The sequence below is a fragment of the Saccostrea cucullata genome, unplaced genomic scaffold (assembly GCF_032062105.1).
Source record: "Saccostrea cucullata isolate Sc308-1 unplaced genomic scaffold, CSIRO_AGI_Scuc_v1 ctg347, whole genome shotgun sequence".
In the NCBI taxonomy this organism is placed as follows: Eukaryota; Metazoa; Mollusca; class Bivalvia; order Ostreida; family Ostreidae; genus Saccostrea; species Saccostrea cuccullata.
In genome coordinates, this window is record NW_026933200.1 from 190,326 (window position 1) to 216,513 (window position 26,188).

At 36.1% G+C, this 26,188-nt stretch overlaps 4 protein-coding genes across 9 annotated transcripts in view; 1 reads left to right on the top strand and 3 right to left on the bottom strand.

The window, feature by feature from the left end:
* Positions 1–4,015, bottom strand: part of LOC134237627 (cohesin subunit SA-1-like) — a 54,636-nt gene extending 50,621 nt beyond the window's left edge. For all 5 annotated transcript variants that reach the window (XM_062719754.1, XM_062719753.1, XM_062719752.1 and 2 more), the window contains exons 1-6: positions 3,945–4,015; positions 2,757–2,840; positions 2,407–2,506; positions 2,163–2,285; positions 1,724–1,897; positions 1,249–1,453 (exon numbers count right to left, since the gene is read on the bottom strand). In XM_062719754.1, the coding sequence (XP_062575738.1) occupies positions 1,249–1,453; positions 1,724–1,897; positions 2,163–2,285; positions 2,407–2,506; positions 2,757–2,839 (685 nt within the window). In that variant the 5' untranslated portion in view covers position 2,840; positions 3,945–4,015. The remainder of the gene's footprint in view (positions 1–1,248; positions 1,454–1,723; positions 1,898–2,162; positions 2,286–2,406; positions 2,507–2,756; positions 2,841–3,944) is intronic.
* Positions 4,016–5,866: 1,851 nt separating this feature from the next.
* LOC134237641 (myosin, essential light chain, adductor muscle-like) lies at positions 5,867–9,824 on the bottom strand. Its single transcript, XM_062719780.1, has 5 exons — positions 9,699–9,824; positions 7,716–7,862; positions 7,225–7,392; positions 7,007–7,093; positions 5,867–6,187 (listed from the first exon to the last, which is right to left on the bottom strand). Exons 1-5 carry the CDS (start codon positions 9,724–9,726, stop codon positions 6,129–6,131), a joined length of 489 nt encoding a protein of 162 aa, XP_062575764.1. The 5' UTR covers positions 9,727–9,824; the 3' UTR covers positions 5,867–6,128.
* Positions 9,825–12,360: 2,536 nt separating this feature from the next.
* On the bottom strand, positions 12,361–18,446 carry LOC134237629 (dynein light chain Tctex-type protein 2B-like). The gene is made up of 5 exons (XM_062719762.1): positions 18,291–18,446; positions 15,959–16,092; positions 15,535–15,604; positions 13,328–13,391; positions 12,361–12,670 (listed from the first exon to the last, which is right to left on the bottom strand). The coding sequence occupies exons 1-5, from the start codon at positions 18,359–18,361 to the stop codon at positions 12,623–12,625; spliced, it is 387 nt and encodes a 128-aa protein (XP_062575746.1). The 5' UTR covers positions 18,362–18,446; the 3' UTR covers positions 12,361–12,622.
* A 40-nt stretch (positions 18,447–18,486) lies between these two features.
* Positions 18,487–26,188, top strand: part of LOC134237628 (guanine nucleotide exchange factor DBS-like) — a 46,785-nt gene continuing 39,083 nt past the window's right edge. Inside the window, exon 1 of one of the 2 annotated variants that reach the window (XM_062719760.1) lies at positions 18,487–18,616. Coding sequence is in view for 1 of the 2 variants with exons in the window: in XM_062719758.1 (XP_062575742.1) it covers positions 21,990–22,413 (424 nt within the window). In the remaining variant the exon portion in view is untranslated. Of the gene's footprint in view, positions 18,617–21,098; positions 22,414–26,188 lie in introns of those variants that run through there. The other variant, XM_062719758.1, reaches the window with a different exon arrangement.

The window sequence follows — 26,188 nt, forward strand, 5'->3', positions numbered from 1 at the left end:
CAGGGTACTGGTGTGACGGTCAGTAGATCTTACCTGCCAGGGTACTGGTGTGACAGTCAGTAGATCTTACCTGCCAGGGTACTGGTGTGACAGTCAGTAGATCTTACCTGCCAGGGTACTGGTGTGACGGTCAGTAGAGCTTACCTGCCAGGGTACTGGTGTGACGGTCAGTAGATCTTACCTGCCAGGGTACTGGTGTGACAGTCAGTAGAGCTTACCTGCCAGGGTACTGGTGTGACAGTCAGTAGATCTTACCTGCCAGGGTACTGGTGTGACAGTCAGTAGATCTTACCTGCCAGGGTACTGGTGTGATGGTCAGTAGATCTTACCTGCCAGGGTACTGGTGTGACAGTCAGTAGAGCTTACCTGCCAGGGTACTAGTGTGACGGTCAGTACAGCTTACCTGCCAGAGTACTAGTGTGACGGTCAGTAGATCTTACCTGCCAGGGTACTGGTGTGACGGTCAGTAGAGCTTACCTGCCAGAGTACTAGTGTGACGGTCAGTACAGCTTACCTGCCAGAGTACTAGTGTGACGGTCAGTAGATCTTACCTGCCAGGGTACTGGTGTGACGGTCAGTAGAGCTTACCTGCCAGGGTACTGGTGTGACGGTCAGTACAGCTTACCTGCCAGGGTACTGGTGTGACGGTCAGTACAGCTTACCTGCCAGGGTACTGGGGTGACAGTCAGTAGAGCTTACCTGCCAGGGTACTGGTGTGACAGTCAGTAGATCTTACCTGCCAGGGTACTGGTGTGACGGTCAGTACAGCTTACCTGCCAGGGTCCTGGTGTGACGGTCAGTAGAGCTTACCTGCCAGGGTACTGGTGTGACAGTCAGTAGAGCTTACCTGCCAGGGTACTTGTGTGACAGTCAGTAGAGCTTACCTGCCAGGATACTGGTGTGACAGTCAGTAGAGCTTACCTGCCAGGATACTGGTGTGACAGAAGGCTCTGACACATTAGTCGGTCAGTCCAGTCAGTAGATCTTACCTGCCAGGGTACTGGTGTGATGGTCAGTAGATCTTACCTGCCAGGGTATTGGTGTGATGGTCAGTAGATCTTACCTGCCAGGGTACTGGTGTGATGGTCAGTAGATCTTACCTGCCAGGGTATTGGTGTGATGGTCAGTAGAGCTTACCTGCCAGGGTACTGGTGTGACAGTCAGTAGAGCTTACCTGCCAGGGTACTGGTGTGACGGTCAGTACAGCTTACCTGCCAGGGTACTGGTGTGACGGTCAGTACAGCTTACCTGCCAGGGTACTGGTGTGACGGAAGGCGCGGACCTGGGAGTCAGTCAGTCCGGTCAGAAGAGAGATGATATTGTCCATCATGTACTGGTCATAGATGATACTGTACTGACACTGTCGAACAAGCACCTGCACAAACTCACAGAAATTCACCCGGAACCGCTTCCAGTTGGGGCCTGACATAATCAGAGGGTAGTCTCCACTGTCCTGAAGGATAGTTATCACAAAATTACAAACGTTATACATGCAGGTCAATGTACAGTGTTTATTTCCATGTAGGTTTCTCAGATAAAATTTTCCAAAGTTTATGAAATGTGGAATATGTGAAAGCATACTCATAACAACATGTTATACTTCAAGAACATTTCAATTTTGATTCAGGGACAAAAAAACATGAAAAGAAGTGAAAATGAACTAAAATCATCGAATGATGAAACCAGAACTGATAACTGAAGAAAATGATAGAGAGTTGAAAACCTCGTCAAATTCCTCTGTCATTTTACGAATGATCTCAGCATGTTCTTGGTTAGCATACATAAACGGAGTTATGGTTCCTTTACAGCCTGAGGCCTGGATAAAAAACTGAATGAGTTCCACCAGGGCTGTGTCACGGTCATTCTTGTAGGATTCAATCCATTCGTCAACTGTGTTCTACAAACAGCAGATAAAAGTTTTAACTAACTTTTGTATTAGTCAGAGCAAACTGACAATACTTTATTTTACTCCATGTCGAACAGAATTTATTTCTGTCCTCCAGATGTTTTGTCATTTACAAATCAAGGAAGTAATGATAAAGTGACAACAAAATCTTTTGTGTGCCTATTACTTCTGATTTAGAGTGAATCCGAACTAAAATTATTTCACTTTATTTCATGAATGCCAACCTATCATTCCATCCCTTTACATGTACATTTACCTGCAGTGTTGCCTTTCCACTCTTCACGATGTCAAACAGCGAGCCTGTCCCTGTGTCTTCGTCATCCCCACTCTTTTTTCTGCTCCGCCCTGAAGCTCCAGTTTGTCTGGGTCGCTTTACAGCCTGAAAATTTCAAAAAATTATTTAAATAGCATTGCTTCTTCTTCATGAAAACCAATGGAAAGAAATCATTACTTTGTACAACATGTACAATTCCACATTGTTTTTTTTTTCCCATACTTACGCTGCCCCCTCGGCCGGACCCCCTTTTCCTCCCTCTACCACTGCCGGCCCCAGATACTGACATGGGCTCCTCAAAGTCACTGTCAGAGTCATTTTCTGGTCTGAAAGTAATTCAATATGATTAGGTTAACTAACAACTGACTAACTACATTAAAAAATTCTTATAAATATTTTAGACATAAACGTTCTACAGAAATGTAAAGAATAGATAATTCTGAATTAAGATTAATTGAACTCCATTCAAAGGACAAAAAACAATTATGCCTTAGACAAAAACCTAAACATTTACAACATATTATAATTAACTATTGCCCCTTCTAAATTAATTCTGAATTTCAACAAAATTCTTACATTGGCAAATCTGATGTGGCCTCTACAAATGCCCCCTGTACACTAGACTTTGCTTTGGTCTTTGCCTTCCTTGCACCCCGCATTCTACAAAGAAATGAAAATACTGATTTTTTTCGTCATACAAGTACAGTAGCCTTTCGCACTTTTTGACAACATTGTATTTTCTTGGAATAATAGTTAACATTGTCAAATTCAGGCAAAAATAAAATTTTGCAGCATTTTGACCGACAAAAATTTATACTAAGTTACTTAATGTCTGCACTGTTTGTATTGTTCAGCTAAAAGAATATTTTCCAATCTGATATAGCTGTGACAGATTAAAAGGTTTATTTACGTTTTCATAATTATTACATTTCGATCCCGATGTGAAAATTAAAAAAAAACGTTTTATTTGGAAACGCCCACTTTTATCTTTTGGCCAATAAGGTTTTTGACAGTTTCTTTTGTTCCTTTTTCATATATAAAGCTATGTAACTATTAGATCGGGGAGGGAGACAGCTGGTTTCGCTAGCTAAACTCTTCATATACTGGAATCGTTGGCAAGTATGCATACAAGTACAGCACTTTTTTGCACAAAAATAAAATTTATCGTCTGTCTTAATTAAATTATATTACTACTTAGGTTAGACTATATTTGGGTTAAGTTAGACCATATTTGGGTTGGGGAAATAAGGTCTGCATATTGTGTACTATTATAACGTACTTTAAGATTGGTAATAAATTGTAGTCTTGTTAATCTTATTTTCTTTTATAGTTCATTACAATTTACAAATATTTCCAAGGTATAATCTAATGTAGAGGTCTTATATTCAGAAAGTCGTCTCAAAACAAAAATAAACACAACGCGAAGTACAGGCTATATGAACACCAGACCTGCTACATAGCTAAGGACATTCGGAAAGTACCGTTAAACCAAAAATTGATTAATTATTCAAATAAAATTTTTATTAAAAGACATATAAGAAAAGGTAAACTCAAAATCGGTCCACGAAGCATTTGTCATGTAATTATTCCATTTTCGATACTCTGCTGAAATCGGTGAAGTGATGCAGATGTATTTTGTGTAATAATTCACATACAATGTATTCGCTTTGGAAAAAAATACTTAAACAGCACTTTCATTGGCAAAAGAAAGGAATAATTCTTTCAAAATAATGTTTGTAAGTGCCATAATTGAATAAAAATTACCTGAAATTATTCTTTGTTTGGCGGGAAGCTATCTGATGCAGCTTGCCGGAAGTAAACAATTTGTCACGTGACTTGAAATATATATGAGTTGAAAAACATTCCGTGTATTGTTTCCGGAATAATCCAAGAAGTTGATGCAACACTGAAGCCCTCGTATCGCAGCTTTTGACAAAGGTTGAAGTTTCAAGTCAAATTCCAAAGTCAAGAGATAAAACATATTGCTTCCCAAAGAAAGAACTTGTCTCATCAAATATATACTTGTACATGTGAAATGTGAAAGCTAAAGCACTTAAATTCATAATTGATTGGCCAGTGGCCTTTTTTTTTTAATGTAGGTCAAAATCAAAGTCAGAGGGACAAGGTATACAGAGGAAGACCTCTTATAAGAAACACATGTGAGAAATATCAAAGCCCTAGCACCAAGTGTTCAAAAAGTATATGCTAAGGTTTAAGTTTTTCAAAAGTAGGTCAAACTCCTGGGTCAAGGTCAAAGAAGAAGGCCTTGTCATAAGGAATAAATCTGTGAAATATAAAGACTCTGGTACTTACTGTTCAAAAGTTATGCTCAATGTTAATTTTTTTTCAATTTACGAAATGGATCGGTGCTGTAGAGAAATTCTACCACCATAGTCAGGTTTCTCATTGGAATCTGTATTGTTGGATATTCCCTTGGCGCAGTGGTACATGTTTGATCACAAAATACAAATAAGACCACATTTACTGATTGATAAATAATTAAAAAGTCCCATATTATTTTATTATCTGGGTACCCCAGAATTTGCAGAGTTATTAAATGCAGGCGCGGATCCAGGATTTTTTTTCCAAGGGGGGGGGGGGGTCCATCACAGTCAATTAAAAAAAAGAATCAACCTCGAAATTTCTGTATACTTACACACTTTCCCAAACGTGAAAACCCTATTTCTATGGTGGGGTGGGGGGTCGTTCGCTATACTTCATGACTTTGAACATATTTTAAGTTTTTTTGCTGGTTTAATATATAAACATTTAATAACTTTGCAAATTTCGGGGGGGGGGGGGGGGGACTCTACAGCCGCTCATGAAATGTATGTTGCATTAAATATGTGAAATCAGGAATTTCACTGCATGTATTTCCTAAACCATTCAGTAAAATGTTTTGCTGACCGTTTAAGGAAATAGAAATACATACTAGTAGTATTAAAAAAAATTCTATTGGAAATGCAAATTGATATTTGAAAAAAAAAAAAAGTAAAAACGTGTTTCCTAACTGAAATCAGTAAAAGTGTATTTCCTCAGCAGAGGAGGAATTCCATGTATTTCCAAACATTCAGTAACACATGAAATTCCTGATTACACATATTCACTGTAACATGTATATTCTATCAACTTAAACTGACCTTGACCCCCCTCCCCCCCCGGAAAACACAGACCTTTTTGGAAAACAGTGCCCCGGAAAAAGTCATAGATATGAAGCTTTAGAAGTGAGTGCTTATAACCCCCATCCCCTCCCAGTCCCCACACATACACGTACGAAATAGGTTTTTCACATTCACGTTCAATTTTTGTTAAGATTGAGTGTATTATTTTACAGTATGTATAATAACCTTTAAAGATTTTATTTGCCCTGGTCTTTGAATGTAATCATAGGATATGATGGATACCATCCCGCTAAAAGGTCATTGTACAAGGCCATGGTCACAATTCAGAGACAAAAACTTCAGAAAAACAAAATGTTACAAGACAAAGAATTTTATTGGGCGATTATCATGAGAATGCGAATCATTCATTATGTACACCGTACATTTTGTACAAAGGCGACGGAATAATCCAATGGTGAATCTTATATGCCATAGTTATAGTTATTGCTTATTAGGTCAATGCTTGGACTTTGGGTTGACCCAATATTCGGACTCAGCACAAAATATGCGTTTTAATCCACTGAATGACATTACAATACAGATATTTTATTCAAAATATAAAAAATTATATACATACAATTGTACTTTATACGAAATTCAATAAATACATGGTTGATACATAAATATCTCATCTACAAAAGTCAGTGCTGATAGACACCGTGTGTAAAAGTATTGTACAGATACAATGAATGGATACAGGATATTAACTATTTTTCAGATGGCAGATCCCACGCCTTATAGATCCGCGCCGTTTACTCTCTCCGTTCTGTCCAGAGTCCCTCGCCTTTCAATATGTAAACTCGGGCTTTCCCTCTGGCGGTCCCTTCATGACTTTCTTTACAAATTCTGCAAAGATGAAAAAAACTTTCCGATTTTTTTTCTCGTCGCTATTAAAGAACTTCACCAAGTCGTGGAACAACTAAGAGTAGCATTTGTAGAGAACTGTAAATATGGTTTATGTACAATTTTTCTTTCAAGTCTTGATTTTTTATATTTTTATCAATTTTTTTTTTTTACCTTTGTTCCTTTGTCCCTTATCTTTGACATATGACACCGACATCACTTGCAATGCCTATGTATCTTTGTTATGGTCCTGATGGGTTTCTCTATTGGGTCTTTATGAGCTTTTAATAACGTTGACATGACAAACGATGAAGAAGTCCAATTTCGCTGATATCTTGACCATTGGTATAGACTTACCCTTATATTTAATATATTTCTCTTTACTCGACGATTAACTCCATGTGGAGACACTGATATTGGCATTTGGCCTTGACAGCACTTCCCATTGTATAACCTTGTCATTTATCTCTGAAGAGATAGCTGGCAATGATATTTGATCTAATGATGACTTGAGCAAACTTTACATTTGACCTGTGTATGGACTTCAATATTGACATTTGAACCTGCGAACTAATGGCTTACCATCGTATGTAATGTTCAACCTATATAACCTTGACATTTCATTTATTAGACTGACAATTGACCCCGACCTTGACGTTCCCTCAGATTTAATGTTTCCTCTGTGTATCCTTGACCTTTAACCTTGTATAGAGATATCTCAGTCTCTGACATATAACATGTTGATAATGTGTACTCTGTCTAACCTTGATATTTGACCCTTTAGGTATCTGAGATTGGCATTTGACCCTAGAGATGACCTACCCTCATATTTAATGTTTCCCTCGTAGTCAACATCCAGGTCAATGCTCTGTAAGATATCTTCCAGTTCCTCGTCTGTTAAACGGTCGCCTGTAATGCATGCAATCCACACATTTAACGGTGTTGTTTTGTCATGGGTGGGACAAAACCCATCAACATTTTTGCAATCTTTTAAAATCTGTTGCCATTTGACTAATTTCTTTTGCCATGTCCCTACTTACCCATTGATGTAAGGACGTGTCTCGCCTCCCCCAGGGAGATATAGCCTTGCCCCTCCCTGTCGAAAGATTTGAAAGCCTCCATGAACTCCTTGAACGATCCAGTGTCTCTTTCTTTGACGACTTGTCGGACAATGGATAAAAACTGCTCCATGGTGTACTGTTTCTCTCCTGAAATAAGAAGTAAAGTACATATACATATAGTAAAGTACTGTACATGTATAGTGAGGTTCAAACAGTATTGGAGAATTCTCTCCGTTGTAGTGGACATTTGTGACAAGGGGAGAGGATATCATTGGTAATGGTTCTAATTTAAAATTACTTTCCGGTATTTACATGTCGGAGATTTTTTTACCTCGATTGATAATATCACAAGGTTCATTGATTGATTGAAATATATATTGCACAGATGTATTTATGTGTATAATACTATATCTTTCATATTGAATGTCCCATTTCTTTCCCTGTGTATTCGCCTTTCTCGCAATAAGTACCCATTCTCTTGGTTCCCCCATTTTTGTAGATGAGTGCATTTGTTGGGTTGAATCCACAACATCGAAGTAGGTCTCCCAACTTTACGGCATCGATCAGTCCATCTCGACCATCCCAAAAGTCAAACAAATCGAACACTTCTTTCATATCTGAAAGAGAAAAAATCGAGCAAAAAGCTAACAATTAGCTGAAAGAATAAACAAGTTCGACATATTTTAAAAAAGAAATAGCACACTGCATCTTAAATTTCTTTATTTGTTTACATTAAAGAAATCCTCCCCCCCCCCCGAAAAAAAAAACAAAAAGAAAAAGATTAAGTCATTCAATTTATTTTCTTCATTTAACTAAGAAAAATGATGTACCTTTAAATGAATCCACATAGCTTTTATTTATGCTGTGGATTACAGATGCAGCTGCTGTGTTGAAAGAATTTTAAGTATGTCTGGTATCTGATTATAAACACATAAACTTTTTAAGTTGATTTAAACCTTTCATTTTCCGTCCTGTTGCATGGCAGTATATCAGAGATCTGATTTAGTGCTGAGAATGAGAGTGGTGTAGGAGTCTTATCAGATACCGCGAGGAGGCTAACTGGCCTGTTATGTAATAAGATGAAGAGCTTTCAGACAGAAAGAATCTCCCAGACTGTCAGTTTAATTATTTTGATGAATTAAAATTCATGTCAAGGCGATTTCCTTCTAATTGACGTAATTTTTGGTTTCTTCGTTGTATTTTCAACAAGAAGTTTCAGTTATAATTAAATTAGAATCCATCCCAGCTTCCTTTAAAAATATTTTAAACAATTGAACTTATTTTTTTAGTGGAATTATTGAATAAGAATACACTGAGAGAGAGAGAGAGAGAGAGAGAGAGAGAGAGAGAGAGAGAGAGAGAGAGAGAGAGAGAGAGAAAACATGTTCTCTGTAAACAAATATTTACCAATCAATATAATTTTATGCAAATGGACGAAAGAAGGAAATAATTTTTTCTTTCTTAATCATTTAAAAAAAATAGCTTTACTTTAAAACAAATGATTTTGCTATTAACATAAATCATAAACCCTGTCTTTAAAAAAAAATAGATAATGAGAGTTGTTAAAATTATGTGATCAAGACGGTGATTTTAAAGAGAAGAATTTCTTGTAGGCATCCAGAAAGTCAACTTAACCCTAGGTTAAATAAGCACCCCCACCACGAAGATAAGTAAAACTTTCAGAACTACCTTTACTTCTTTTTAATCTTTTGATTTTCAAAAGCAGACATTTATTTTAGTGCGTCTTGTCTTTTAGATCAAATCCTTCTAAAAAGACTTCATAAGCCCTGTTTACACTGGTATGTTTTAAGATCCCACGAAATCAAAGAACTTTCTGGAGCCTGGTTTTGCTGTAGGTACGTGACTGACCCCCCGGCCCGGGGTCCCTGGTGGCAGGATGCTTAGGTTATCAGACCTTCTCTATCTATTTTTTTTTAAATGAAGAATTACCAGTAACATGTGTTCAGAAGGTTTTAAAAATCGATTCAAAGCGGACGTTTTAATAATGTTATTCTAATTTTGTCTCAGGCGAAACATAGAAATTCGCCCCCCCCCCCCCCCCCACACACACACACAAACGGTAAGCGGGGTTTTCGGGGTGGGGGAGCGTTATTTGTAGAATTATATACTTTATAACAAATAATATTCATTTAAGATATTTATATAATGAAATAAAAATGAAATGCTAAAAATGCATCTTGACTTTCAATGAAATTTTGTATCATTTCTTTCGTTCAATAAACGTTTTTATTAACAAAAAAATTCAGAAAAGCCCTTTATCCCCCCAAACCAAAGCTACTAAGCTTTACTTTTCAACTTCTTTCATAAAAATACTGTTTCAGTTTTTCTCATGCTTCCTTAACTTTCTATGTAATTTTAATGTTTTCATCCAAAAATTATTTATAAACGTTCTTTAACATTAAAACAGAGTGACAATTTGTTTAAATTCTTACCTTCAATGTCAGGGAGATCGGAAGTCATCTTGTATCTGTCCAATATCCTGCCTGGCGAGAGCTCCCCTCCTAACTAACTGTGACGGCGGAGGATAACAAGCTCCTCATGTAGAGAGGGTTCAAGATCGTAAATTACTCAACCAAGTTCAATTTTTCAAACGTTCAAAAAACATCTGCTTTCAAATATCAACACTTAAAAGTCGGACGGCTAGTTCTTACTTCCAAGTGCGTAGAAACCCAGTTACATAAGAGGAAAAAAAAAACGTTTTCTTCAATCTACCCCTAATGTTCTTTCATTCAAGATTTTTATATCTTTTAAAAATTATCCCATTTAATTTTCAAGGTTTATTCGGGGTCCTTTTTTCAGTCAAATTCCTTTTTTTCTTCGTATAATTCATCAACCGCAAAAAATTAAATCCACTAAATATCAAACATTAATTTTATATGTGACTGAAAAATGCATAGTTTTCACTGTTCTTAATTTTGTAAAGTATGCTGACAAATGACTGAAATAAAGAGCTGACTTTGATGTTTCATTTTTATTTATGTCCTATTTTACTTTCTCTTTAAGACAAGGCAAGTCTTTTCTTTTATTATAATTATGCATTGTCAAAATTATGCATTAATTGACCGCATTTCAACAAAGGCACAGCTGTCTGTAGCAGGCCGATGGTACGTGAAGGGGGGTGGGTCACACTTTTTCTGAGAAGTATTTTTTGTGTAGTTGGACCTGTGTTACACGATAACAGATGTATGATTTTGCAATCAGAATAAAGCAAGAAGTTGGGTGGAAGGATATATTAATTTTTATTCATTTTTTTTTAATATCTGGTATCTATAACAGCCACGTAGCATCGTTTTTGAAAGGGGGGCAGCAAGAGAATTTTTGTTACTTAACTGAAAAAGTTGACAAGCAAAAAAAAAAAAAAGGAAAGAAAAGTTGCCCAAAGTCGAAAATCCTATTTCGGGGTGGGTGGGGGGGGGGGGGTGTTAAGAGCAATCTTTTTTTTTCAATGCCAACTTCTTTCATTACCAATTTTTTGACCTGCAATACTACCTTTTCCTAATATCACAAAAAACTGGGGGGCCAACCAACCTTTCAATGAACAATTTCTGTAGTATAAGTAAGGTTGGGAAACAAGAGGCCCAGGGGCCACATCGCTCACCTGAGCAATTGGCTAAGAAAAAGCACACATCAGATCAGAACTGAAAGTTTACCAAGGGGGGGGGGAGGAGGGGGCTTGAATTTTAACCCCCCGGGGGGTCATGATTAGAACAAACTTCAATCTACACTACCTGAGGATGATTCCCTATAAATATTACTAAGCATGGCTTTAAAATACTTGAAAAGAAGATTTTAAAAGTTTTCCCTAGATATTCCTATGTAAAACTTTTATCGGCCATTATGGCCCCACACTACCGCCGGGGGTCATGATTTCAACAAACTTGAATCTACACTACCTAGGGATGATTCCACAGAAGTTTCATCTTTCCTGTCTCAATGGTTCTTGAGAATAAAATTTTTCCTATATATTCCTATGTAAAACATTGATCGGCCATTTTGACCCCACCCTACCCCCGGGGGTCATGATTTGAACAAAATTGAGTCTACACTAACCTGAGGATGATTCCACATGAGTTTCATCTTTCCTGGTCCAGTGGTTCTTGAGAAGAAGATTTTTCCTATATATTACTCTGTAAAACTTTGATCGTCCATTTTGGCCCCATCCTACCCCTAGGGGTCATGATTTGAACAAACTTGAATCTACACTACCTGAGGATGATTCCACATGAGTTTCATCTTTCCTGGCCCAGTGGTTCTTGAGAAGAAGATTTTTAAAGATTTTTCATATATATTCCTATGTACAACATTGATCAGCCATTTTGGCCCCACCCTACCCCCAGGGGTCATGATTTGAACAAACTTGAATCTACACTACCTGAGGATGATTCCACATGAGTTTCATCTTTCCTGGCCCAGTGGTTCTTGAGAAGAAGATTTTTTAAAAATGCCATTAATTTTTCTCTAATTCATTATTATCTCCCCTTGGAAAAGGGCGTGGCCCTTCATTTGAACAAACTTGAATCCCCTTTACCCAAGGATACTTTGTAGCAAGTTTGGTTGAAATTGGCCCAGTGGTTCTTGAGAAGAAGATGAAAATGTGAAAAGTTTACGACAACGACGACGACGCCAACGACGACAACGACAACGACGACAGACAACGGACAAATTTTGATCAGAAAAGCTCACTTGAGCCTTTGGCTCAGGTGAGCTAAAAAGGTGGGGGGAGCCCCCCCCCCCTCCTGTCGTTGCTACGTGCCTGTATAAGCTAAGTAAAGAGCATACTAAGCAATTTGAAAATCAAACATGCAACCGATCAAGTTAATGAGCTCAATATTTTGTGTTCTGTTCGCTATATCCGTAATTCATTATATCCATATAAGGAATTGTTAAATTTGTATAGCTGGGGGATCCAAGATAACTTCCCTATATCTGTGAATTTGTAATATCCGTGTTCGTACTAAACGAGTTTTACTGTATAGCAGACCAGACTGGGATTCGAACCTGGGCCCCCTGAATCTAGGTGCTCCACTGGGCTATCTGGCTACCAGCAATTGAACCCGGCTGACTGCCACAAATTTAACACACATTCCAACAATCAATAGTTTTAATATTTAATAATAATCATATTTCATCAATAAACAATGTACAAGTTAATTTATGAATTGTTTAAACAGTGAAAATCATGACATTGTATAATCATTAATTTCCCTGTTTTTAACAGAAATTGTGAACTAGACATCACAATATTTTACATTTAAAGACTAATAATGTATAAACTTTCAATATTCCTTGCTCATCCTAAAATCCACAATCACATCATTTTCAATGAAAAAGTCTTTGAGTGTCTTTATCACATAGTTTAGTAGTAGAAACATCCAAATGCTGCTGCCACACAAAATATAGAATCCTGAAAAAAAAATGTTTAAGGAATAAATTAATATTGAACAATGGTAGTCATTGTTTACCTTACCTACTTCTTTCATGCCCATCATGCTTAACCAATAATAAAATATTTATAGCCTAACATCAAATTTAACTAGTTGTTTAAACCAATAAGATTTATGCATTGTATTAATCAATAAAATTTATGCATTATACTGATCAGAATTCAGAAACACTCAAGTATTATGCATATATTATCCAATGAGATTTAGGGATATCGTAAAGAGTATCCCCTTAGAAATAGTACAATTTTTTCTATTATCCTTGGACTTTCAGTAAGGCTTGGCATTCTTGATGTTACATAATTAGCGTCTGAAATTTACACAGCCTTTCATTCACTGTTGAAATAAACATAGGAATAGAAATCTGGGCGAACATCAGCATGATCCAATGACAGCATTTCCCACGACAAAGAGGTGGGGCTCAGGTCTGTCTCATTGTTGTCAACAACAATTTAATTTCAGCTGCTAATGTTATTAATTTCTAAACAAATGAGAATCTATGCTGCCATTTGAGAGACATCAATTACATAGCTTCAAGAAAACCACTCTTACTGAAAGTCCAAGGATGACAGAGAATTGTATTATATCCTGATTCATTGTTCATGTGATGTCTGACTTACATTCATAAATATATCCTGAGCATAGCTGTCTGTGTCTGAGTCCCAGAAGCATCTACATCCCATTCTACAAAGACAAATGTAAATTTAAAGTATTGTGAATTGTAAAGCTCTCAATCTCTCTCTCTCTATCTGTTCCTAAAAATATGATGGACAGAACTTTTAGGGTTCAAACTACTAGACATTTGACCTTTCACCTCATAGTTGCTGTAGAGGTGATATATGTAGGTGACAGGAAGTAAAAGCTTACTCATTGGAATTGAAGTGGAAAAGAAAAGGTGAAATTAATAGTCTTCGTACAAATATGGATACAATATAAAGAACTAGACATTTGACCATTTTGATTCAAACTTGGAGGTAAGGCTAAGAGGTCATGGATGTTAGGTCAGTACGCAGCTAGGATAAGGCTGTCCGTAAAATATCAAACTGTTCAGACTGTACTAACTTCTCTGAACTACCTAGATATGACGTCATAATAGAATATGACGTCAAGTCACTGCATACTTTAGCTGACATGACGGGGAAAGTGTCATAATTTGTACATGGTATGTAGATTTATTTTGGGGCCTTGTTGTTTAATTCAAGAGTTAGGATTGTTTTTTAAACTCCAGTGTGCTCTTATAAAGTTGAACATATGTAATTTAAATATCCCTATTCCTTTCGCTTTTCCGACATGCACATATTCAAACATTATAGAAAAATTACGAGTGAAACGCTCCCCTTACACGACTGTAGACAGAGTTAGAATTAAAGAATCATGTTTATATTGGACTGGCACAAGTGATAAACAAAAACAAATTGAAGATATACTGTGTGAATCTACAAGAGAAGTATGTCCTCTAACTGAATTTTGCTGGGGGATTTTATGTAGTTTATCCATTTTTGTATAAATAGCAATAAAGAGTGGAAAATATCCCCTCTTATGTTGGTAAGTTGAATTTTTCATAAAATATTTTCTTAACGAGTAAAAATTAAACCTGCCCCCAGCACTTTCTATGTACCAGAGATCACGATGAATGATCTATATAACAAACTTTGCACAATTTTTGTTTTGCACTTGTGCCGAAGCGATTTTTGTGCAACATTTAGCAATATCATAAATGTCCGTCACGTGATTGACACAGTCATGTGACATCACAAAAATGCTTTATTGTAATACCTGATTAAACTATTATATCAAGTTACTTGCAATTTCAAACAAGGATTACATAGAGAATAATACATACCCTTTTCCATATCACATCCTGTATCAGCCCGAGACACCAATATCAACCAGAGGGCCGAAGGCCCGAGGGCTGATATTGGTCGACAGGATGTGATGTGGAAAAGGGTATGTTTTATTATATTTATTACATACTTGGTAATAAAATACAGCATGCATTAAGTTGAGAAGAAAATAAGTTAGTAACCATACAAGGACTTCTTACATACATGTACATGGTCTATTGTCTCATACAATTTGGGTTTGTTTCTACTTCTATTTCACTGCATTCGATCCATAATTTGAAAATAATCTATTACATGTATTTGTAAATTAAGATAAACCTTATTTTCAAAAAGGTAAAATTAAGAGAATATGAATCTACCAAAAATTGTGTATGATCACAAGTACTGTTTTTGTGGTTTAATTTACTAAGGGTGTGATATTGACGTCACAACAGCCGTATCAGCCCTGCAGGGCTGATATAGGTTATCAGCCCCGCAAATCCATATCAGCCCTGCAGGGCTGATACGGCTATTGTGACGTCAGCCATATCGCATATGCAAAAAACCTGTATTTATTACTAAGTGTGTAATAAATATTGAAATCAAAATCTAGCTCAAAATAAAATGCATATTTTAAGGCATTTTAAGCCTTCGGACAGCCTTATCATAACTGCATAACCCAAAGGCAACAGTTAAATCCCCACTGTGGTCAGTTTGTGTATTGTGTTCAGACAGACAAGGCATTTCATCTGCTTTGTCTCAGTCCACCCAGCTGCAATGGATAGTGGCTTATACTCGGGGTGGGGATAATGTGCAATGAACTGGTATCCCATTCCAGGGGAATCGATAACTCTTATCAACACAGAAACTAGGTACACGTATAAGCATCAACCTTATGAACCTCACGCAGAAGGATTTAACTTTTGGTGGTTGGAGACAGAGAGAAACACACATCTATCTATTAATCTGAGATTCAAAAGTTTTGGTAACATTGCTATACTTACTTGACTCCCTCTCCCCTCTGTTCTCCAATAACCACCTGAACAACAAATTTGTATCTGTCATATCCCAGATCTGAAAGCCATCAAGACTTCATTAAGACTGTTTCTGTGATCTTCTACTATTACTTTTTATATAAACATGTACACGTTTTTAAAACAAACATATAGATCATCCTTAAACATGAGCACAAACGTACTTAATAAAACATCCAGCCTAAATTATATATTCTTCAAACAAGTTCTAATTCATATCAACCTATGTCTGACTTTAACATCAGTTTCATATCATCTAATATCTATCTAAATCTTCATTAGTCTGACACCATCTGATATCTGGAGATCTTTCTGCCTTAACTTTTAATTTTAGTTTGATATCATCTGATGTACCATGTAACTTAAGCTTGATATCATCTGATATCTGTCTCACCTTTTAATTTTAACTTGATATCATCAGAAATCTGTCGAGTCCACTCTGTGGTTTCCTCTGAATCATAACTTTTCCCACTGAGGTGCTCATTCAGTACATTATGTATGGTTTCTTTCACAATCACTGGTCTAAACCTACAATACATTGAAGCAACATATTCTGATTAATTTACACATAAAACAGTTGCATAACACATTGACATCTGTCTTAGTTCTGAACTTCAAAAAAAAAAAAATCAAAGGTGCTTGATGATAGAAATCCCTGTCCATGCAGCACCTTTTGGACTTTTTTCTCATACATTATTGGGGGGAGGGTGCCGTCCTTTGGCATATGTGAAAAAATATTTGGTACAGTACATGTACAAGTAAATTTAATTATCACCTCTTCTGAATTGTTTGTCTTTATATATTTGTAGAATGGTTAGATAAAAGTGAAAGACACTACAACCCCCCCCCTCCCCCCACAATAAAATTAACAAACACTAGACCTCAGAAACATATCTCAGCAAGAGGTTAGTTGTAAATGATATATTGAATTCTGAGTTGTAAGAATTGTGTCAAGTTTATTTTTAACTCTGTGGAGGTGTGTGGCCTTGAGAATTTATCTTGTTTTAATCACCAGCGCCAGGAACAAGATTCCCCATATCAGATACATCTAAAAAACAGATTTACATAGAGTATGCTTGTCTGCATTAATAGAATTATTTTAAATCACCAAAATGATGTAAAATAACAACAAATAACCAGAATGAAATAGAGATATGACTGAGGCTAGTGAAAAGTTTATCCCTTGCATAGGTACACTGGCATCTTTGAGCAAGAAAACATTTGTACAAATTAATTCTACCGCTCCCGGTGGAATGTTGAAACTGTTGAATATCGTGGGCACAAGTAAAGTAGACAACAGTAAAATGAGCTTTAGTACAGCTAGTGTACTCTAATAAACAGTAAACACACTGCCAAACACTAAGAGTATTAACCCTCTCAATTCCATTAATCCACAAGCTCCTGTAACCCAAGTCAGCTGGTAAAATGAAGTAAGAACTGTGATATTCATACAGGGCTACTCAGTACTGCTGAAAGATAAACATAAGAGGAGGTAAAACCTATGTATCACTGACTGATGCCATGCTTTAGGCAGGGGAAAGTATATTGTGAAAAATATTACCAAAGCTTGCAAACTAATAAAGAGTCATGGCAAATCAATTCTTAATGGGTCAACCTGTGGATCTCTGAAATGTTTGTTGAATTCAATTTCTTCTCAAGAGAGAGTCATAAATGATAACTATCATCCATTAAATCTTTAATTAACTAAGGAGAGAGAAACATATAGAAATAATATTACATTAATTAAATGATTAGTTAATACTGCATCTCAATAGCTACTCTTTGTGACTTTCCAACAATCTAAATAAAATCTTAACTTGCACTGCCATGACAGCTCCAAAAGTCATTGACTTTAAAATGAATGTTGGTACTAGGGAACTATGGAGTATGTGTAACTTCATTGAATGTAAAGATGTTGCCTAAAATGTACCACAGAAAGAACTTCCAGCTCCATGTAACAGTCTATCCATTTCTTTAACTAGAGGTACTTTGAGCATTGAGCTCACAAAATGATACCCCTGCCTCCCAAACAATTATAATGGCAATGTCAGTGATTTGCTACATGGGAGACTCTAAACTAATTGTCCTTTCAAAAAGTAAAATAGGCCAGGAGATCATAATGGCAGTATGGCACCATGTAATAAAGAATCTGTGAAGGTCTTATTAAATATAATTCATTCAGTCATGTAAGAGGGGTTGCACATAAGAGACAGGTATCCCAAAGCATAACAGATAAACAGACAGCTAGTATGTAGATGGACACCAGCATCACTAATTCACTTTACAGACCAGCGCATTTCAAGCGGGAGATAAGATAACACCCAGTGAGGTTAATTAATATTCAATTAATAATACATCAAAAGTGTTTTTCAAGCTTGCTGGAAATACATGAGGAGATGCAATTGTTCTGCATCATATACATGTACATTAAACATAAACAAATGATCATATCTCATCCCAGATCATCATGCAGACATCAGATCTGCCATTTCATATATGATGTGTGTCCATCTACTTAAAGAACTCTTATACACAAGAAACAAATCTTTATAATCTCAAACAGGTCTAGATATCTTAAACGACAGGTAATCTTTTCAATTTTAGGCACTGTCAGTCTTTCTTTGACCATCATTGAATCGTTGGCATCATTGATCAAGCACTTGCTCATTATCCACTAGGCCTAGTTCAGTTCCATCTTTTAATGAAAAAAAGAGAGGAATACTAACTTGTGCTGGAAGTTTGGTCGAATGATATATGTATTACTGGTGGTCGTGTCTTCAACAGCCGTGTCAGTCATCTTAAAAACGTGGTGTTACCTCTTCATCAAAACAAGTGAAAATGGAGTCCCTGACAACGTTGCATTGTGGGAGAAACCGGAAGTGCGACCTGTCAACTTTGACCTCACAGGTGTTTTGAAGAAAGAGGAAGGTGTGTTTCTGTGTAGTGTAACGTAAGAAAATATGTTAGAGTGACACATTTAGGGACAAGAAGAAGTAAAGTTAAAAACTATTGGCTATAACCACTGTGCCCAGGATCATTTACTACAGTTCAAGTGAGTTTTTCATTCATTAATTTTACCAGGTGTACGTGTCATCGATTTTCCCGCTACTGTAAGATGACATCGATCTGGTTCTAGGATGCTGTGAATCATTATCTTATTTTTATCAATGAAAACATCTATATTTTAGTTGTCAGAAATTATAAGAAAACCTTTGAAGAATCTAGATTTGAGTATAATTAATATTGCTTGCCTAAAACCTGCCCCAAATCTTGTTGGTGAATCATATAAATTTATAAAAAATAATTAATTTAAAATTCAGTGACCCATTTGCTAATTTTAGCTGAACACAGACTGTTAAAGGGTGGTAAATCTGTTGATTTATAGTTAATCATATAATATTAGCATATTCCTTAATTATAACTAATTCATATTGCCAATCATTTAAAAAAATTAGGCTAATGAAATCAGGTTTATATAAAATCAAATTCAATACATTGAATCATAAGTTATTGAAAGTTAATTTTTGGAATTTCCATGAAAATCAGTTTTCATTGAAAATTCACTTGCACCTCTTGAAAGGGGGACAACTATATATCACTCTCCCCACCTAGCTTATCTTGCTCATAGTCACTGAACAAGGCATGTTACTGATGCCATGTACATCAATTTCTTTTAAACTGTTATATCAAATGTATGTGGGGAGTTTTAAGACATTGAAGTATTGAGGCCCTTAACAACTGCTTTTGAATAACGTAAAGTTTTCAGGTGTTTTCAAGATTCATATTAAATCTAAATCTTTCTCAGGTATTCAGTAAAATTGCTGAAATTAACAAGTTCAAGGTCACAATCTCTTCTCTCACAATTTTATTATACATATATCAACACTAAAATAATTATTTTAATTGTGGCCATGTAATTGGTAATGTTTTGAAGGAAAAAAAATAAATTTTCGTTTTAGAAAATGTTTTCCTTAGATAAAAAAAAAACACAGTTGGACAACGATTCTATAATAAAATGAAATTTATGTACATTTACATACAGGTTTTATGCATCAGTCTCCCGTGGTCTATTTATATACATCATGTCAGTCACCTGTTGTATGTTAATGTCAGTTCAGGTGAAAGCTTTGCTACCTGTGTAGGTGAACCTGGGAATGGTGTCTGGGGCTGCTGCTGGAGATAGAAATCAGCTGTAATGCGTTTCAATCCACCCTGTAATCACATAATGAACTAATAAGTGAATATATAACAAGAAAAACATTAAACATCTACTGTTTGTGTAAAAGTACCAATTTAGCTTAATAAATAATACGTTTAGATGATTTAGTTGGTGGGGAAAGAAGTAGACATAATTTGGAAGCATCATATACTGAGAGAGGGGACTCATCCAGCTACTTCTATATCAACTTTCCTCTGCACAAACAATCAAATAAATCAAGGTTACTTAAATGTAAATAAGACCCCACAAAATTAATTGTGCAAAATACTTATATGTAGTATTTGTGTAAATTAAAGTCCAAGATTTAAGACCACTGACAGTAATTTTATTATTTTATATTTTACATTCCTTGACAATAGAAGGTTCATTCCATTGCACAATAGGACATGTATTTTGTCATACTTATAGTTACTGTATTAAAATTAAAAGTATTTTGGTAAGAGTGGGATAAAATTCAGAGTGGTTACAAAGAGAATGGGGTCACAGTGAAAAGTTTGAAGATGGATAAAGACAGTATCATTAGAATTTATTTTCTCTGGTGAATGATCTGTTCTGTTGTCCTCTCTCATAAATTTGGAGGGGAAATGAACTACTGGTATTCACAAGAAACTGGTTTTACCTACAAAATATGATGTCATCTAAATTAGTCACAGTATTTTTTCCTTGTTTAAGTTACTCCGATATCTATAGGTAAGTGCCCCTTCAAATAAAAGCTTGATGTTGGTAATCTATCTTAAAACTTGCCTTTGAATATTGAATGGCTGGGACATAAGGTGAAAGTATCATAGAATTTTATTAGTTTGGATTGTCTAACAATTTTAGTTGTTACTTAAGGAAGTAGACATGTTGATATTATCAAGATTTACTACTGACAAGAAAGACTGAACAGAACAGAGTTTGGCAGTGTGTCTGTGTGTTTGCTTTTGGATGTAAATGGTGAAGTGGTAAAAGTGTGTAGAATGAATGTCAGAAGTTCAAATCTATGAGTTACTATCTAGTCTTCAGACAAGTTTGAACATGTTGAATATCAGAGGGTAGCATTATCATGTCTTCTTGCTCAATCAGATGTTTGAATGGAATATTGATAAATTCTGAATGTAAGTTTAATTAAAGAAAATGGAAGTTATTCAATTGCATCCTGAATCTATGTGTCTTAATTTCGTATCTTATTTAGAAATTTCTAACCATTAAGTGGCTGAGGCAATTTGATGGAATGTGAAGATAGTTAACGTTTGCGATTGTTTCCCAATTTAACATGGATAAGACAAGTTATACATGTATGTAAACTAAATCTGTGCTGATACATTCAGATCAATGAGATATAAATACAGCCCTATACCAAGGAACTGTAACATGTATTGATAAGGACGTCAGATGTCTAGCGGCGCACAGACTAGGAACCTCTCTGTCTCTAGCCCTACTGAAAATCACCCCAAAATAACACAAACTTTCATGTCCCTCACTGATGTAACAGATCACAATGCATTCCAGATACACCTTCTCTCTTGTCATCTAGTGCAGACATCAACGTTTACAAGACATTTTAAATTTCATTTGTCATCCTCAACTGGAATTGAAGTGTACAAGTTAACTGTGCCTTCAGTTTTGCTCTGTGACTGCTTCCCTCTGGGGGTACTGATCTCTGTGAAGCTTTTTGATCCGCGTTGTTGAGGAGGACTGGATGCTACGCTTGGTTTGTTACCTCTGGAGTCAGTTACCTGTAGTGGCCAACAGAGCGTGGTGGGATGAGTCATCACAACAGTGCAGTCAACATCACTCAGACGACATCATCTAACTCCCGCAAAAATTACGTGCTTCCAGAGAAATTCTTACATTTTATGTTCTGTGCTTATAAGGATGCTAGTACTATCTCTGGATATAAATATATCTCCTTGAATGACCATGTTTTTCTAGAAGTTCTTGATGCTGCAGTTTCATTGATTTTTAAGCAATTCAACAGTGCACACAATGTATGAAGTAAAAAGCATTAAATTGGCAACATTTGTATGGACATTGTAATTTTTTTCTTGGAATTAGCACTATTACAATGAGGGATATAATTTTTATTGGACCAGTGTCACAACTTTGTGTCTTAGTTTGCATTGCTCATTTTTGGAAATTGGGTCATTGTGTTGCAAGGATCAAGGATTAAAACATATGATGCAGACCAAAACCTAACTTCCTGTTGATAACTTTTTTTATTACCATGGCAACAGGGAAAAGAGATGTACATACAGTGAAGTCCAAGTCTTCAAAATCTAAGAAAGCTGGAGGGATACAAGCATCAAAAGTGGAGCATGACATTGATGAATTCCTAGAGAATTTTCGACGGAAGAGTTCCACCTTGGACCAGCCGCTGAGTTCCGACATTCAGGACACCCTGGGACTTCCCCCGCGGAGTTACAGCTCGTCCCAGTGTTCCACGGATGAGTGCACGGACGAGAGCCCAGACCGGTCGTATTTCCCGCCTCCTTCGATGTTCACAAAGGGTCACCATCGCCAACACAGCAGCACCACAAGCGAGTCAGAGTGGGGACCGGACTATGATGAAGAAATATCTAAAGAGGAGATGATTGAGAAACTCAATGCTCGAGTACAGCACTCAAAACAGGCCAAAAAGGCTGAGCAAGGTAATGTCAAAGATTGGACTTAGAAAGGAAGGGGAAATTGAAAAGCAGCACTTGAATGCTTACATATTTGTACTGTCATAAAAGTCTTTAAAGTATTGGAGTGGTCTTGGTTTAGAATTGCTTTTTATGCCCCCGTAAACGAAGTTTCAGGGGTATATAGTTTTTGTCGTGTCCGTCTGTCTCTCTGTCTCTCTGTTTGTCTGTTTGTCCGCAAAACCTTTAACCTTGTCCATAACTTTTGATTTAGTGGAGCTGTAACTTTCATATTTCACTTGTTTATTTCTTGTGACAAGACCTTTCTTTGGGTACCACCAAATTTGACCTTTCGACCATGACCTTGGCCTTTGACCCACTTTAACACAAAAAATTCAAATTTTTACTTTAGCCATAACTATTGAACAGTCAATGCCAGGACATATATACTTCACACATATATTCTTTGTGGCAAGTCCTTTTATAGAATACCACCATCCTTGACCTTTTGACCTTGACCTTGGAGATTTACGTACTAATGAAAAAACTTTAACCTTGGCAATAATTTTTGAACAGAAAGGGCTAGAGCTTTAATACTTCACATATGTAATCCTTGTAAGAAGACGCTTCATTGGATACCAAGAGTTTTGACCTTTTACCTTGACCTTGGAGTTTGACTTCCTTTTAATAAATAAACCTAGACCATACCTTTTAAAGAGTAAGAGCTAGTGCTTTCATACTTTACATATTTAATCATTGTGATAAGACCTTTAATTTGATATCAAGACCTTTGACCCTTTGACCTTGACCATAAAGTTTGACCTACTTTTAAAAAATCTTATCCTTGGCCATAACTTTTGACCGGTTAGGGCTAGAGCTTTCATACTTCACATATGTATTCTTTGTAGCAAGGGCATTTATTAGATACCAATAGTCTTGACCTTTTGACCTTGACCTCGGAGATTTCCGGATTTATGAAAAAACATTAACCATGGCAATAACTTTTGAAAAGTAAGGCCTAGGGCTTTTATCTTTCACATATGTAATTCTGGTGACAAGACCTTTCATTCAAAACCAATAACCTTGACCTTTTGACCTTGATCTTTGAATTTAACGTACTATTAAAATCTTTTTAACCTTGGCCAAAATATTTGAATGGCTAAGGCTAGGGCTTCCATACTTCAGACATGTTATCTTTGTGGAAAGACCTTTCATTGGATACTAATAACCTTGACCTTCTGACCTTCATCTTGAAGATTTGTGTATCTATGAAAAAACTTTAGCCTGGCAATAACTTGGGAACAGATAATAATAGGGCTTTCATGTAATTCCAGTTAGGAGACCCTACTTTGGGTACCAATACATTAAATTTGCATTTAAGAAAAGTTTAATCTTCACTATGTTGCCATACGGGGGCATCAGTGTTTTACAAACACATCTTGTTTAATAATACTTTAAAAATCAAAGTTTGAAGAAAACTGCTGCCTCAAGGGAATTTAATTGCATGATTCATAGAAACAAATGATGCTATACTTTCGATTTTTAAAAGTGAGACAAAAAATAAGTGATTTCTCTTAAAAACTTGGTATTTATTTTTAGCAGGACTGTTTTTACCGATTTTGAAATGCTCACTATAAAAAAGAAGCTATTACAAATAAAATGCAATAAATTTTAATTTAGCAATATTAAATTTTAGTGATCTCAGCACCATCCCTATAATGCCAAAATTAAATATGTGTTAAAAATTCTTCTCAAACGGTATGAATTTTGTGGGACTTTTTTTTTTTTTTACCTTGAAAGCAACAAAAATTGCCCCCTTTCCCTTTCCATTTTAAATATGATGCCACATTTATTGTTATTAGTATTGTCAGTAATTATTGCTAGTCATAATCGTGAATATTTAAATTATTACAAGTACAACAATAATACACAAAAGCCCACTATTGTATACAAGCTAGTGTATATTGTAGTGACCGGCTATTTTTGTTGTTATGGTTAGAATTATCAGACACAACACTGTATATCAGTATATTGTCAACAGCTTGTGCGGCTGATTCAGGAGAGGTCTAGGGAGACCCAGTTATATATTGGTTCGGAGCCTGAACATTAATCCAGTGATTTATTGTTTATCTTTTCCAGGCCTGGAGAGGCTGAATATAAAACGGCAGAGAATTCATACAATGTCTGCTCATTGTCAAGTCTTTTATTATTTAGAATTAGGATTCATTGATCAATAGCCCACACTGGAGTTTTAGATGATAAAAAAAAAATTGAAGTTGATTGTATGTCGATGTTGTTCAATGGAGAAGACAGTTATTAGAGAGTTTAGAGGAGATGGCTAATAGAAATGAGAGAGGAAAACTAGTGCTGATTATAGGTAGTTACTAGTTAGCGGTACATCACATTCAGAGGTTGATAATCTTAAATTAAGTTTTGTTTAAAGAAAAATGTCCTAGTAATGCTTAAGATTTGTTTCATCATATCATTCATTATCGTAGGCACCCTCATCTCTCTCTCTAGGCTGCCATATAATCACATAGATGACCTGTTGCTGTTATTGGTAAATACGTATCATCATCACTTTAAAATGTTTTTAAAATCTGAAATCAATGTAGAGCTTCTGTGGGTATAGGGCTAAAAAGTTGTGAATTTCCATAAAAGTAAGCCCCACTTTCACTTTAGGGATGGAACCAAAATGAGGTTATTTTTTTAAAACTGTGAAATTCATAATCCCAGTCATCCCCCATGTGGCACAATAGTTTCAGCATCTACTCTAGAGGTGTGGAGTAAGGAGATGATCCTTTATACTGCGGGATATGGAGACTGATCATATAAACTCTGGTCCAGTGTTGTAGTAGGAATTGGCAAGCGGTGACCTCTCCATTATACAACATTTGACAACATACAAACAAAACTTAATCCCTGCCTGAGGGATGCAGCCCCAGGGTGAGGATAAAGGCATTTTATTTGATAAAAACACATTTCTGTTTCATCTTTAAATCTTCTCATAAAGGTGGCATGGTAGGATCTAGGAGAAAAAGTTTGGTTGAAGGATTATTTAAATATGTTATAGCTCAAGTCGTGTTCTTACAATGTACCAAGATTAAAGGTGCTGCATTTACCCTGGTTACTGTTAACACCCATGAGCCTCTGGTTAAAGTTTTGCTAAATAATTAAAATTCTTTGATCCTGTTTTCCCCTTGTTAAGAAATATTGTCACAGATTCCTAGACCTGGTCAATACCTCTAATATCTTGTCTCAGCTCCCAGCGCACATTGAAATGTCATGTCAGAAATGTATCTTCAAATGAAAGAAATTAAAATTTAATGAGTTTTCTTTGAACGAGGTTGTATATTGGTTGTCTGGTTTGGAGTTGAGAAAGGTACATATGTAAACACTTCAGTAAACAATTTGTCATGGTTATTCGTGATTGTAAAACCCTGGACCTCTATACCAGAGATAAGCCATTAAATACGTACAGAGATTGTGGGACTTTCCTGAATGAAATCATTGATCAAAAGGTAAATTAGCTAATAATGAGGTTGATCAGGTAAGGTGCTATAAATAGTTACTGACTGGAATTTTCTGTCAGGTGGGTTACTCTTTTTCATACTTGAAGCATTTAATCAAAACATTTCAACTGACTATTCAGGGGAGGCCTTATCCAGAATTTGAAGTATTTAGCAAGTCAATTGATTAGGCCTTCAGGTAGCTCCTTAGTGCAAGTGTCATGGGAGAGGAGAAAATGCAGCAGACCAGACTGGTATTCGAACCCAGGTTGTCCACTGCATCTTTCTCCTCT